Source organism: Salvelinus fontinalis, unplaced genomic scaffold (genome assembly GCF_029448725.1).
Source record: "Salvelinus fontinalis isolate EN_2023a unplaced genomic scaffold, ASM2944872v1 scaffold_0187, whole genome shotgun sequence".
NCBI lineage: Eukaryota > Metazoa > Chordata > Actinopteri > Salmoniformes > Salmonidae > Salvelinus > Salvelinus fontinalis.
In genome coordinates, this window is record NW_026600396.1 from 250,280 (window position 1) to 266,128 (window position 15,849).

General features: G+C 44.1%; 1 protein-coding gene across 5 annotated transcripts in view; it reads right to left on the reverse strand.

Moving 5' to 3' along the window:
* LOC129844170 (glutamate receptor ionotropic, kainate 5-like) overlaps positions 1 to 15,849 on the reverse strand; it is a 158,186-nt gene that overhangs the window by 137,600 nt on the left and 4,737 nt on the right. For 3 of the 5 annotated variants that reach the window (XM_055912589.1, XM_055912586.1, XM_055912590.1), the window contains exons 2-5: positions 14,579 to 14,908; positions 14,163 to 14,268; positions 1,860 to 2,020; positions 1,441 to 1,605 (exon numbers count right to left, since the gene is read on the reverse strand). In XM_055912589.1, the coding sequence (XP_055768564.1) occupies positions 1,441 to 1,605; positions 1,860 to 1,971 (277 nt within the window). In that variant the 5' untranslated portion in view covers positions 1,972 to 2,020; positions 14,163 to 14,268; positions 14,579 to 14,908. The remainder of the gene's footprint in view (positions 1 to 1,440; positions 1,606 to 1,859; positions 2,021 to 14,162; positions 14,269 to 14,578; positions 14,909 to 15,849) is intronic. The other 2 variants (XM_055912588.1, XM_055912587.1) reach the window with 2 other exon arrangements.

Here is a 15,849-nt window from a genome sequence, read left to right on the forward strand (position 1 = left end):
AGGCTTCTGATGTTAACATGCATGAAACCAAGGCTTTTCTGGTTACAGAAGTCAACAAATGAGAGCGCCTGGGGAATAGGTGTAGTACTGGGGGCTACAGGGCCTTTGGTCAACCTCTACATCACCAGAGGAACAGAGGAGGAGTAGGATAAGGATCCGGCTAAAGGCTATAAGAACTGGTCGCCTAGTGCGCTTGGAACAGAGAATCAAAGGAGCAGATTTCTGGGGGTGGTAGAATAGATTCAGGGCATAATGTACAGACAAGGGTATAGTATGATGTGAGTACAGTGGAGGTAAACCTAGGTGTTGAGTGACGATGAGAGGTTGCATCTCTGGCGGCACCAGTTAAGCCAGGTGAGGCTTCGCATGTGTGGGGGTGGGACAAAAGAGCTATCTAAGGCATGTTGCGCGGGACTGGGGGCTCTACAGTGAAATAAAACAATAAGAACTAGCTGAGACAGCAGTAGACAAGGCATATTGATCGGGAGAGCTAAGACAACAACGGGTAAATGGCGATGAATGGGCAGAGCGGGTCAGTTAGGTACATACAGGACCTGAGTTCGAGGCTGGGGCCGACAGATAAACAGAATGAGGTACCATGTTATTGAAACGGTCCAGCGGGCATCCGCTGTGTAGCAGAGGGATCAAAGGGTCCATTTTGCAGCAATAGGTGAGTCCGGGAGCCGTTCGGTAGTTGCTACTACGCTAGGCGAGCGGGAGAAATAGCGTTCAGAAAGCCAGCGGGCCGGGGCTGTTGAAACCACATTGGACAATTACGTCGGCAGACCAGTAATTGTCTGACACGACAAGAAAGGGTCCAGGCCAATTGGCAAAGAGGCATTGTAGCCCAACAATTAGCTGGTATATGGGCCTAGCTTGAGGCTAGCTCAAGGCTAACTAGTGCTTGCTTCGGGACAGAGGCGTCAGCTAACAGTAGCCACTCGGTTGCAGCTAGCTAGCTGCGATGATCCAGTATAATGGTCCAGAGCTTGCGGCAGGAATCCGGTGATGTGGTAGAGAGAAGCAATCTGATATGCTCTGGGTTGACATCGTGCTGTGCAGACTGGCAGGTATTGTCCGAGCTAAAGCTGGCTGGTGTCCGAGCTAAAGGTGAAGACCGCTAGCCGTGGCTAACAATAATTAATAGCTAGTAGATAGTCAGCTGGCTAGCTCCTGGAGGTTCCAGTTAGGTTCCAGTTATAAGGAATAAAAATAGCAGATCCGTACCACATTGGTTGAGGCGGGTTGCAGGAAAGGTTGCAGGGAAGTTTGCAGGAAAATATATTTAGTTCGTAGATAGAAATTGAGTTTAAAATTAAACATTTTAAAAATTATATACACGGGATAAGACAAAGACAAACACACGTCCGCCTGCTACGCCATCTTGGATTTGCAGCCTAGTCAGTACTGGTCTTAGTGGTCTGTAGTGGTGTTACTCACTGGTGTCAGTGGTCTCATACTGGGAGTCCCTCTGCAGTTCGAATATATCCACCTCCACACGGGCTCTGGCCCCTCCCTCCATCACACTGTTGATGTTCTCCCTGGCCAGGGCCAGAGCCAGCCGCTCCCCACGCCCACACACTGACTGGTCATCCAGGATCGCAGCTACATGGGGAGGGAGGGAGACGGAGATATGGAACGGGAGAAAACATTGATGTTACTCACCATTAGACAGTAAGACAAAAAGAGAAGAGACAAGCAGAGTATTTATGAGGGGTGTGAAGGCCAGGTGAGTGAGTGGGTGTGTCCTGGTGGAGGGGGGTGAGACACCGGGCGAGGAGGGGGAGACAGATACCTGAGGGTGATCAAGGGATGGAAGGAGGGAGGGATGGATGGATGATTGATAGATGGACACTCACCCATCCGGACGGAGGATAGCTGGGCGGCCTGGCTTCCGGAGCGTGGTGCCATGGTAACTAGCAGGAAGGAGGAGAAGTGTATCGACAGCAGCAGCGCTGGCAGAGCCGGCATCTTCTACTGCTCCTCATGGAGAATGGTCTGCTGGCTGCCTGCTCGCCACCTAAAGGACGGGAGGATACGTTACAACACCAAAATATACACAAACACACAGACACACATACATGCACACACAATCGTTCTCACTCTGTGCACACATCTGTAGCGCCAATGGTTAATTCTCTACTTAAAGAGCTTGTTACGATCACAAGACCCACACATGAAACACACACAGCTCTGCTCTGCCTGCTGCAAAACCACCCTCACTCACTCTGAGTGACAACCACCATTCTAAGTGACAGTTTAATGTGTGTGTGAGAACAGACAAGAAGATGAAGCGTATGTGTGTGGTGTATAGCGTCTTGTTTCTGCTCACTGTCAGCTGGTCATGACCCTCAGTTTGACCTCTGAGATGGAGATGTGTGTGATGTATGTCTGGTATCTGTGTGAGTTGGAGATGAGTCACCTTTGACCCTGTAGGCACAACACAGCAGCTTGACTGCTTCTATCTGACCCCAGGGAGGTGAGAAAGTTATGCCTCTCCATCTCTCGTCCCTCCCTCCTTGCCTTCATTTCTCTTCACGCTTGTCTTTTTTACACTCCCTCCCTTTCTCCCTCTCCGCCTTAGCTCTCCATTTCTCCCTCTCCCCCTTAGCTCTCCCTTTCTCCCTCTCCCCCTTATCTCTCCCTTTCTCCCTCCCCCTGTAGCTCTTCCTTTCTCCCTCTCCCCCTTAGCTCTCCCTTTCTTTTATTGTTCTCTCACATCAAGTAGCTGTCTGACTTCATCCTACCCTCCTGCCCCATACGCACCGTTCACTCCTCCAGGTCCATTTCCCTTCAGCAGCCCTTCACCAGACTAAACACTACGGGTGACAGGGCTTTCAGTTGTGTGGCCCCTCAGCTGTGTAACACACTTCCATTCATTGTCAGGGCTGCAGAGTCTCTGGTCTCGTTTAAGGCGTTTTTCTTTATTTTGACTATTTCTACATTGTAGAATAATAGTGAAGACATCAAAACTATGAAATAACACATATGGAATCATGTAGTTACCAAAAAAGTGCTAAACAAATAAAAATATATTTTAGATTTTAGATTCTTTAAAGTAGCCATCCATTGCCCTGATGACAGCTTTGCACATTCTGGGAATTCTCTCAACCAGCTTCATGAGGTAGTCACCTGAAATGCATTTCAATTAACAGGTGTTCCTTGTTAAAACCTTTTCTTAATAGGGGGTGCTGTTTGCACTTTGTAATAATTTTGTTTCCCAAATTAAACTGCCTCGTACTCAATTCTTGCTCGTACAATATGCATATTATTATTACTATTGGATAGAAAACACTCTCTAGTTTCTAAAACCGTTTGAATTATATCTGTGAGTAAAACAGAACTGGAGCTGGAGCAATTTTCCTATGAGGATGTGAGAATGCTGAAATCTGCAGGCTGTTCTGAGGTCCGTTTATTAATTTGCCTGTCTTCTATTGGTTGAGATGCACTGCATACGCCTTCCCCTGGATGTCAGCGAATAGTGAGAATTGAAATGGTGTTGCTAGGCAGATCTGAGAGCTTATAAATGGGCTGGCAACGTGGGGTCCTTCCTTTCTTCTCTTCGCCATGACGCAAAAAGGACCTCTGGATGTCGTTCTAGAAAGCTCCCGTTATATCCCTTAGATATATCCGGCTCTGTTTTTATTCGATATAGGTGTTAAAGACATCATAATGTTGTTATTTTAAACCGAGTTATATCAGTTTATATCAGTATATTGCGATTTTCGGATATTTATTAGTGCTGCGTTATAGTGAGTTGGACACGTCTTTGCCACATGGCTAATGTTTACTGCTGATTCCAATGTTGAAGGCGACAATCTACAACCGAGCAACGATTCTTTTGGAAAAAGGACAGCTTTCCCAAGATTCTGATGGGAGCTCATCAAAAAGTAAGAACTATTTATGATGTTAATCCGTTGTTCTGTTGAAAAATGTTAAACTCATATTCCGCCATTAATTTCGGCGCGGTCTCGCTTTAACGCACGCTGTATGTCGTAGTAACGTTAATTTTAAAAATCTAACACAGCGATTGCATTAAGAACTAATGTATCTTTCATTTGCTGTCCAACCTGTATTTTTTAGTCAAGTTTAGGATTAGTTACTGATTAGATTAGGTGCCTCTCCCAAGATTTCTCCCGACATATTGTTGGCAGCTTGGCTACTTTTCTCATTGTATAACCACGATTTGTGCCGCTAAATATGCACATTTTCGAACCAACTCTATATGTATTGTGTAATATGATGTTATAGGACTTTCATCTGAAGAAGTTTGAGAAGGTTAGTGAAAAAATTAATATCTTTTGCTGGTTTATTCGTTATCGCTATTGTTGGCCTGAATCAATGCTGTTGTGTGGTTGGCTATTGTAGTAAGCTAATATAATGCTATATTGTGTTTTCGCTGTAAAACACTTAAAAAATCTGAAATATTGTCTGGATTCACAAGATCTTTGTCTTTCATTTGCTGTACGCTGTGTATTTTTCAGAAATGTTTTATGATGAGTATTTAAGTAATACACGATGGTCTCTGTAGTTATTCTAGTTGCTTTGGTGAGAGTTGTGATGGTGGTTGCAATGGTAAACTATGATTTATACCCGAAATATGCACATTTTTCTAACAAAACATATGCTATACAATAAATATGTTATCAGACTGTCATCTGATGAAGTTGTTTCTTGTTTAGTGGCTATTTATATCTTTATTTGTTCGAAATTGTGATAGCTACCTATGCAGGAAAAAAATGGTGGAGAAAAAAAAGTTGTGTCTTTTGCTATCGTGGTTAGCACATATTGTGTCTTCCCTGTAAAACATTTTAAAAATCAGAAATGATGGCTGGATTCACAAGATGTGTATCTTTCATCTGGTGTCTTGGACTTGTGATTTAATGATATTTGGATGCTAGTATTTACTTGTGACGCTATGCTAGGCTATGCTAGTCAGCTTTTTTACTGATGGGGGTGCTCCCGGATCCGGGATTGTGTCCAAGTAGAAGTTAAAAGTACATTTGTGGAATTTCTTTCCTTCTTAATGCGTTTGAGCTAATCAGTTGTGTTGTGACAAGGTAAGGGTGGTATACGGAAGATAACCCTATTTGGTAAAATGCCAAGTCCATATTATGGCAAGAGCAACTCAAATAAGCAAAGAGAAAGGACAGTCCATCATTACTTTAAGACATGAAGGTCAGTCAATGCGGAAAATAAGTGCAGTCGCAAAAACCATCAAGTGCTATGATGAAACTGGTTCTCATGAGGACCACCACAGGAAAGGAAGACATTTACATTTTTAGTCATTTAGCAGACGCTCTTATCCAGAGCGACTTACAGTAGAGTGCATACATTTTATTACATTTTTTACATTTCATTACATTTTACATACTGAGACAAGGATATCCCTACCAAACCCTCCCTAACCCGGACGACGCTATGCCAATTGTGCGTCGCCCCACGGACCCAGAGTTACCTCTGCTGCAGAGCATTAGAGTTACCAGCCTCAGATTGTAGCCCAAATAAATGCTTCAGAGAGTTCAAGTAACATACACATCTCAACATCAACTGTTCAGAGGATACTGCGTGAATCAGGCCTTAATGATCGTATTGCTGCAAAGAAACCACTACTAAAGGAAACCAAGAAGAAGAAGAGTCTTGCTTGGGCCAATAAACACTAGCAATGCACATTAGACCAGTGGAAATCTGTCCTTTGGTCTGATGAGTCAAAATTTGAGATTTTTTGGTTCTAACCACCGTGTCTCAGAGTAGGTGAAAGGATGATCTCCCCATGTGTGGATCCAACCGTGAAGCGTGGAGGTGTGATGGTGTGGGGGTGCTTTGCTGGTGACATTGTCAATGATTTATTTAGAATTCAAGGCACACTTAAACAGCATGGCTACTACTGCAGCGACACATCATCCCATTTAGTTTGCGCTTAGTGGGACTATCATTTGTTTTTCAACAGGACAAAGGCTGTGTAAGGGCTATTTGACCAATAAGGAGAGTGAAGGAGTGTTGTATCAGATGACCTGGCCTCCACAATCACCCGACCTCAACCCAATTGAGATGGTCTGGACCGCAGAGTGAAGGAAAAACTGTTTGAGAGAATTTTTTTATTTTTTATTTTTTTACTTCACCTTTATTTAACCAGGTAGGCTAATTGAGAACAATTTCTCATTTGCAACTGCGACCTGGCCAAGATAAAGCATAGCAGTGTGAACAGACAACAACACAGAGTTACACATGGAGTAAACAATAAACAAGTCAATAACATGGTAGAAAAAAAGAGAATCTATATACAATGTGTGCAAAAGGCATGAGGAGGTAGGCAATAAATCGAATAATTACAATTTAGCAGATTAACACTGGAGTGATAAATCATCAGATGATCATGTGCAAGTAGAGATACTGGTGTGCAAAAGAGCAGAAAAGTAAATAAATAAAAGAAGTATGGGGGGTGAGGTAGGTAAATTAGGTGGGCTATATACCAATGGACTATGTACAGCTGCAGCGATCGGTTAGCTGCTCGGATAGCAGATGTTTAAAGTTGTTGAGGGAGATATAAGTCTCCAACTTCAGAGAATTTTGCAATTCGTTCCAGTCGCAGGCAGCAGAGAACTGGAAGGAAAGGCGTCCAAATGAGGTTTTGGCTTTAGGGATGATCAGTGAGATACACCTGCTGGAGCGCGTGCTACGGGTGGGTGTAGCCATCGTGACCAGTGAACTGAGATGAGGCGGCACTTTACATAGCATAGCCTTGTAGATGACCTGGAGCCAGTGGGTCTGACGACGAACATGTAGCGAGGGCCAGCCGACTAGGGCATACAGGTCGCAGTGGTGGGTCGTATAAGGTGCTTTAGTAACAAAACGGATGGCACTGTGATAAACTGCATCCAGTTTGCTGAGTAGAGTATTGGAAGCTATTTTGTAGATGACATCGCCGAAGTCGAGGATCGGTAGGATAGTCAGTTTTACTCGGGTAAGTTTGGCGGCGTGAGTGAAGGAGGCTTTGTTGCGAAATAGAAAGCCTACTCTAGATTTGATTTTGGATTGGAGATGTTTGATATGAGTCTGGAAGGAGAGTTTGCAGTCTAGGAAGACACCTAGGTACTTATAGATGTCCACATATTCTAGGTCGGAAGCCTCCAGGGTGGTGATGCTAGTCGGGCGTGCGGGTGCAGGCAGCGAACGGTTGAAAAGCATGCATTTGGTTTTACTAGCGTTTAAGAGCAGTTGGAGGCCATGGAAGGAGTGTTGTATGGCATTGAAGCTCGTTTGGAGATTAGATAGCACAGTGTCCAAGGAAGGGCCAGAAGTATACAGAATGGTGTCGTCTGCGTAGAGGTGGATCAGGGAATCGCCCGCAGCAAGAGCAACATCATTGATATATACAGAGAAAAGAGTCGGCCCGAGAATTGAACCCTGTGGTACCCCCATAGAGACTGCCAGAGGACCGGACAACATGCCCTCCGATTTGACACACTGAACTCTGTCTGCAAAGTAGTTGGTGAACCAGGCAAGGCAGTCATTAGAAAAACCGAGGCTACTGAGTCTGCCGATAAGAATATGGTGATTGACAGAGTCGAAAGCCTTGGCCAGGTCGATGAGGACGGCTGCACAGTACTGTCTTTTATCGATGGCGGTTATGATATCGTTTAGTACCTTGAGCGTGGCTGAGGTGCACCCGTGACCGGCTCGGAAACCGGATTGCACAGCGGAGAAGGTACGGTGGGATTTGAGATGGTCAGTGATCTGTTTGTTGACTTGGCTTTCGAAGACCTTAGATAGGCAGGGCAGGATGGATATAGGTCTGTAACAGTTTGGGTCCAGGGTGTCTCCCCCTTTGAAGAGGGGGATGACCGCGGCAGCTTTCCAATCCTTGGGGATCTCAGATGATACGAAGGAGAGGTTGAACAGGCTGGTAATAGGGGGTGCGACAATGGACAGTTTCAGAAATAGGGGGTCCAGATTGTCAAGCCCAGCTGATTTGTATGGGTCCAGGTTTTCCAGCTCTTTCAGAACATCTGCTATCTGGATATGGGTAAAGGAGAAGCTGGGGAGGCTTGGGCGAGTAGCAGCGGGGGGGGGGGGGGGGGGGGGCGGGGCTGTTGGCCAAGGTTGGAGTCGCCAGGAGGAAGGCATGGCCAGCCATTGAGAAATGCTTGTTGAAGTTTTAGATTATCACGGATTTATCGGTGGTGACCGTGTTACCTAGCCTCAGTACAGTGGGCAGCTGGGAGGAGGTGCTCTTGTTCTCCATGGACTTTACAGTATCCCAGAACTTTTTGGAGTTAGAGCTACAGGATGCAAATTTCTGCTTGAAAAAGCTGGCCTTTGCTTTCCTGACTGACTGCGTGTATTGGTTCCTGACTTCCCTGAACAGTTGCATATCGCGGGGGCTCTTCGATGCTATTGCAGTTCGCCACAGGATGTTTTTGTGCTGGTCGAGGGCAGTCAGGTCTGGAGTGAACCAAGGGCTATATCTGTTCTTAGTTCTGCATTTTTTGAACGGAGCATGCTTGTCTAATATGGTGAGGAAGTAACTTTTAAAGAATGACCAGGCATCCTCAACTGACGGGATGAGGTCAATATCCTTCCAGGGTACCCGGGCCAGGTCGATTAGAAAGGCCTGCTTGCAGAAGTGCATTCCAAGATGGCGATGGCGAAAGAGAGGTTGTGATTGTAGAATTGTGTTTGCTAACTGGTGCTAGCTTCGTGGCAGTGGCGCTAGCTGCGCTAGCTGCAAGCTAGCTGTGAGGATCAGAAGTAGTGGCTCAGGGATTACGGCAGGAATCCGGCGTTGTTGTCGAGAGACAGTCCGATGCTGGTAAATTGGTGAGTAATATCCAGGCTAATAACAGGGCTGGTGTCTGTGCAGAAGTTAAAAGCTGCTAGCAGCGGCTAAAATGGCTAAATAGCTTGTAGCTGATTAGCTGGTTAGCTACTGGGGGTTCTTGAATGTGTTCAAAAGTTAAAAAATAATAGCGATTCCGTATCACATTGGGTGAGGTAGGTTACCGGAAGGTATAATCGAATTAAAAATCGAAAAGAGATAGAAAAAAAAAAAGTCAAATATATACAAGAAATACGAAAAATACGAACGTACACGAGAGGACTAAACAAACACGTCTACACTGCTACGCTATCTTGCAACCATGTGCCAAGAGTGTGCAAAGCTGTCATCAAGGCAAAGTGTGGCTTCGGCGAAGAATCTAAAATCTAAAATATTTGTTGATTTGTTTAACACTTTTTTGGTTACTACATGATTCCATATGTATTATTTCATAGTTTTGATGTTTTCACTATTATTATAAAATGTAGAAATAGTCAAAATAAAGAAAAACCCTTGAATGAGTAGGTGTGTCCAAACTTGACTGGTACTGTATGTTAGTTCAGTTCTCCTGTCCACTGGATCTGATGCCTTGGGTATGAGAAAAACACTTTACAAATGAAATGAATTATCACTCACCTTTCTCCCTGTCATTCCCTTGCAAGAATCAGTGAGTGAGTGAGTGAGTGAGTGAGTGAGTGAGTGAGTGAGTGAGTGAGTGAGTGAGTGAGTGAGTGAGTGAGAGTGCGTGCGTGTGTGTGTGTGTGAGTGAGTGTGTGTGTCTGTGTAATGTTCCACCAGGTCACACTGTTCTTGTCATTAGGCTCAGGTAGCGTTGACATCGGAACACTGAAGCCGTTACACACACAGACGTCACAGTGAGACCACTGCCACATGCTGCTCTGTCACCCTGCCACTCTGCTCTCTGGATCTGAATGAGTTGTGTAATGAAGTATGTCCTGTAATATATTGTATTTCCTGTATTGTGAATAGACACACTGCACCACACACCTATTCTAAAGAACTGGACCTGGAGTCAGAACTGCTGCTCTCCTTTTCTCAATCTATCTTCACAACACCAGAGCTAGTGGGTGTTTGTGGGGGGGGGGAATCTGTGTGTGTCAGTGTGTGTGTCGGAATGTCACTATCCATGCTTGTGTATGCCTGCATGTGTGTGTGTGTGCCAGCCAATGTATGTGTGCACACGTGTGTGTCAGTGACTGCAGTACAGTTTGTGTGTGCGTGTGATGGCATATTGATCGAGGGCAGCTGAAGTGGCATTCAATCAAAACAATGGGGGATCTGTCAGCATTCCACAGGATGCATCTGATTGGCTATTACCAGGGAGCAGATTGCCTTGATGACCAATAAGGTCTTGGCTTAGCCCCTGAGCGTGACCAATGATTGGATGGAGTCGGTGCTATTTCACTGTTATTGAGAAATATTGACAGGGCTGGAGAGAGAAGATTAGTCCACAACTACACCTTTTAATCTGTCTCCAAGGCCTGTAGGAAAGACACAAGGAGAGAAGAAGAAAGAGCGAGAGAGAGAGAGAGAGAGAGAGAGAGAGAAAGAAAGAAAGAGAGAGAAAGAGAGAGAGAAGGCGAAGTAGCGAGAGAGAGAGAAGGCAAAGGAGAGAGAGAGAGAAAGAGAAGGAGGGAGAGAGAGAGGAGAGAGAGAGAGAGAAAGGAGAGAGCAAGAAGGAGAGAGAGAGAGAGAAAGAGAGAGAGAGAGCAAGAAGTATAGAGAGAGAAACATATGACATAATTAAATCAATGTATATGTGTGTGCATCATTAAAATTGGCAAGAAAATAACAGAATTATTTAACCAGGGGCAGGGCCTTCGCCAGGGTTGCCATGTGAGCCCTGCACTCTTCAATATTTACATCAACGAATTGGCCACTATTGTAGAAAAATCCTCAGCCCCTGGTGTTAGTCTCCACAATTCAGAGGTTAAATGCCTACTCTTCGCAGATGACCTATACCTGCTGTCACCCACAGCACATGGCCTACAGCAAAGCCTGGACCTGCTAGAGCAGTACTGCCAGACCTGGGCCCAGGCAGTAAACCCCCAAAAGACTAAAATAATGATTTTCCAGAGAAGATCCAGATCTCAGGGAATTAGACCAAAGTTCTCAACTTGTACAAAATATATGGAGTACTGCACACACTAAAATTACTTAGGTTTAAAAATAAGCTCAACTGGACACCTTAAATGAGGCAGTGAATGAACTGAGAGAGAAAGTACGCAGGGCATTCTACGCCATTAAAAAGCTAATTCAAATTGAAATACCTATTAAAATTTGGCTAAAACTAATTGAATATGTAATTGAACCAATTGCACTTTATGGCAGTGAGGTGTGGGGTCCACTTGCAAAACAAGATTTCATCAAATGGGACAAACACCCCATTGAAACCCTGCATGCAGAGTTATGTACGATTCTCCTACATGTCCAGAGGAAAACTACAAACAATGCATGCAGGGCAGAATTAGGCCAATATCCACTAATAATAAAAACTAAAAAAAAAGCAATTAAGTTTTGGAAACATCTAAAATACAGTGACCCCCTCTCATATGATTACCAAGCCCTGGAATGCCAAGAGCTGAGCAAAGAAAAGAGTCCACTCATCCAGCTGGTCCTGGGGCTGCGTTCACAAACTTGTTCTACTAACACACTGAAGCCTCAGGACAAGAACATCCAATCAATCAGAATAAACCAAAAACCATCAAAACAAAACTACATTGCTTATTGGGAAACACAAGCACAAACACAAAGCAAAATGCAGTGCTATCTGGCCCTAAATCGACAGTACACCATGGCTAACTATTGGACCATGACAAAATGTCAAAAATATAAAACAATTAGAGAGTGTCATTTCCATAAATTTGAAACACTTATTCAAAGACCTCTCTGATGAGAGTAGGCTACCCGTCCTGTTGGAGGAGGACGCAGAGAGCTGTGGGTTGGCAGCGCACTACATTGCTGCCTGCCATAAGTTGAGGGACAGTGTCTGACAGACCAATCGACCTGCACATGTCCTCTACTGTATGTTTATTGTTCTTGTTCAATGTATGGTTATTTTGACTCTTCGTTATTGTTGTTACTGTTGTACCGTTGACAATTTTGATTCTCATTATTTTAATATTGTAAATATTCAAATTACGTCATGCCAATACGTCATACCAATAAAGCAAATTGAATTAAATTGAATTGAGAGAGAAAGAAAGAAGGAGAGAGAAGACAAAGGAGAGAGGGAGAGAGAGACAGAAAGAGAAGTAAAGAGAGAGAGAGAGCGAGAGAGATAGAGAAGGAGAGGGAGAGAGAGGGAGAGAGGAGAGAGCGAGAGAGAGAGAGAGAGAAGGAGAGAGAGAGAGAGAGAAAAAGAGAGAGAGAGAGAGAAAGAGAGAGAGAGGGTGAAAGGGAGAGAGAGAGTGAAAGAGAGAGAGAGAGAATGCATCTCTTTTGAGAGTTTGATGTTTGGTGCATGCATTCATCTCTGTGTGTGTGAGAAGGTATGTGCACATTTCATTTGTCCTTTTGTCCTTTTGTTTATGTGCGTATATACTGTATGTGTGCACATGGCCGGTGTGTGTGAATGTATGAATGTATGAATGTGTGAATGTATGAATGTGTGCTCTCCTGTAGTGTGTCTGTGCTGGAGACTTGGCAGCGTGCTTGTGGTGTCTACAGAACCTCTATTATGAAAGAGAAAGGCGTACAATCTTAATTATCAACAGAGAGAGAGGAAGGGAGGGAGAGTGAGAGAGTGAGAGAGAGAGAGAGAGAGAGAGAGAGAGAGAGAGAGAGAGAGAGAGAGAGAGAGAGAGAGAGAGAGAGAGAGAGAGAGAGAGAGAGAGAGAGAGAGAGAGAGAGAGAGAGAGAACCCGTTATCTGGTCTACAGCCCCAGGCAGGCAAAGAGAAGAAGAGAGGACAGAGGGAGAATTAGAGAGAGGAAACGGGATGAGAGAGAGACGGGGGAAAAAGAGGGATACTGAGAAAAAATCATTAAGATGGCGAGAAAGCAGCTTGAGGGTGGAAGGAAGGAGAGAGAGGGGTGCTAGCCATTTGTTTCCCCGTCTTCCTTATTGTAAGTAACAAGTCAATCTGACAGTCATCATAATGGAAATAAGAATCATCCACTTCATTTAATTTCAGTGTGGAACAGCTTCTATAGGCTGAGGATTTAAGAACACTGTCCTGCCTACCATTAGGCTAAAGGATTATTTTCGGTGTCACAATGAATGGCCATTGCTGGCGGGAGCGTGCACAGTGATGGCTGAGCTACGGTTAGAGAAAGCATGCAGCAAGGGTGTTGAGAGCGTTCCTTAGCCTAAAAACAATCTGGATATGTAACGTAGGTTAACTCCAATGTGTGTGTGTATATGCATGCATGCATATATGAATGTGTGTATGTTTGTATATATATATGTAGCCTCCAGTGAATCCGGCTGTGTTGTGGGGTAGTTCACTGCAGTACAATAGGGAGGGGGTGTGATACAGGACCCTTACTTTTACCCTTCAGGCTTTCCACAGGATGAGGTCAGACAGTGTGTGGTGAACATCAAAGGCCCCACTGTGGGGACTCAGCATCTCTCACTGTAATCTCACTGTAATCTCACTGTAATATCGGTCTGTCTGTCTGTCTGTCTGTCTGTCTGTCTGTCTGTCTGTCTGTCTGTCTGTCTGGCATGTATTAACATTGTCAAAGCAAGTGAAGTAGATAATAAAAAAAGTAAAATAAACATTAAAAATTAACAGTAAACATTACACATACAGAAGTTTCAAAACAATAAAGACATTACAAATGTCATATTATGTATATATACAGTGTTGAAACAATGGCACAGTGCTATATTAACCAGACCATCCCCTGGCATGGCACAGAGCTATATTAACCAGACCATCTCCTGGCATGGCACAGAGCTATATTAACCAGACCATCCCCTGGCATGGCACAGTGCTATATTAACCAGGCCATCTCCTGGCATGGTACAGTGCTATTTTAGCACACTACCCCTCTGTTAAGAGGGGGGGGGGGGGCATTAACGAGGGGTGGAAACTCAGGATACTAGACAACGAGGACTCTGAGTCAGCTAATATAAATCTCTATAAGTCTGGAACAGTATTGCTACAGGGCAACCCCAAACAGTTTCAGCTGGACTTTCACCTAATCAAAGAATTATCCCAGCAGGAGAAGCTCTCCCTTGAGAAAGATACCCCCACCCCAAGCGGGTCAGACCAGACCTCTTCATTATATAACCCCGCAGACGAGCAACCCCAAGTGGAAAGTCAACCTCCCAGCACAGAGTACTACCCCCTCACTGAAATGAAGGATAAATTTACCCAGCTGGAAGTAAGGCAGGTGGAGCTGGAACAGCAGGTGACTACACTCCAGTCAGCACAGACCCAGACAACAGTCCAGCACAACAACACCCCCTTAACCAGTGAGCTGGAGGTGGAGAGAGGCATACAGTTGAAGTCGGAAGTTTGCATACACCTTAGCCAAATACATTTAAATTCAGTTTCACAATTCCTGATGTTTAATCCTAGTAAAAATTCCATGTCTTAGGTCAGTTAGGATCACCACTTTATTTTAAGAATGTGAAATGTCAGAATAATAGTAGAAAGAATGATTTATTTAAAGTTTTATATCTTTCATCACATTCCCTGTGGGTCAGAAGTTACATACACTCAATTAGTATTTGTTAGCGTTGCCTTTAAATTGTTTAACTTGGGTCAAACGTTTCGGGTAGCCTTACACAATAAGTTGGGTGAACTTTGGCCCATTCCTCCTTCCAGAGCTGGTGTAACCGAGTCAGGTTTGTAGACCTCCTTGCTCGCACACGGTCTCTTTCAGTTCTGCCCACACATTTTCTATAGGGTTGAGGTCAGGGCTTTGTGATGGCCGCTCCAATACCTTGACTTTGTTGTCATTAAGCCATTTTGCCACAACTTTGGAAGTATGCTTGGGTTCATTGCCCATTTGGAAGATCCATTTGCGACCAAGCTTTAACTTCCTGATTGATGTTGCTTCAATATATCCACAGAATTTTCCAATTTTCCCTCAGTCCCTCCTTGCAATGATCGTCCTGGGAAGAAGGTCACCAAAACGTAGCGTTGTAAGTGTTCATATTATAATTTAATTCAAAACTGAACACTAAACAAAATAAAACATATGTTAACATTGCCAAAGCAAGTGAGGTAGATAATATTCAAGAGTGAAATAAACAATAAAAATGAACAGTAAACATTCCATTCACAGAAGTTCCAAAATAATAAAAACATTACAAATGTCATATTATGTACATATACAGTGTTGTAGCGATGTACAAATGGTTAAAGAACACAAGTTAAAATAAAAAGGCATAAATATGGGTTGTATTTACAATGGTGTTTGTTCTTCACTGGTTGCCCTTTTCTTGTGGCAACAGGTCACACATCTTGCTGCTGTGATGGCACACTGTGGTATTTTAGTTTATCAAATCCGGGTTTGTTTTCGAATTCTTTGTGGATCTGTGCAATCTGAGGGAAATATGTGTCTCTATTATGGTCATACATTTGGCAGGAGGTTAGGAAGTGCAGCTCAGTTTCCACCTCATTTTGTGGACAGTGTGCACATAGCCTGTCTTCTCTTGAGAGCCAGGTCTGCCTTATGTCTGCATGACATAAGTATTTGATACATCAGAAAAGCAGAACTTAATATTTGGTACAGAAACTTTTTTTTGCAATTACAGAGATCATACGTTTCCTTTAGTTCTTGACCAGGTTTGCACACACTGCAGCAGGAATTTTGGCCCACTCCTCCATACAGACCTTCTCCAGATCTTTCAGGTTTCGGGGCTGTCGCTGGGCAATACGGATTTTCAGCTCCCTCCAAAGATTTTCTATTGGGTTCAGGTCTGGGGACTGGCTAGGCCACTCCAGGACCTTGAGATGCTTCTTACGGAGCCACTCCTTAGTTGCCCTGGATGTGTGTTTCGGGTCGTTGTCATGCTGGAAGACCCAGTCATAACCCATCTCCAATGCTCTT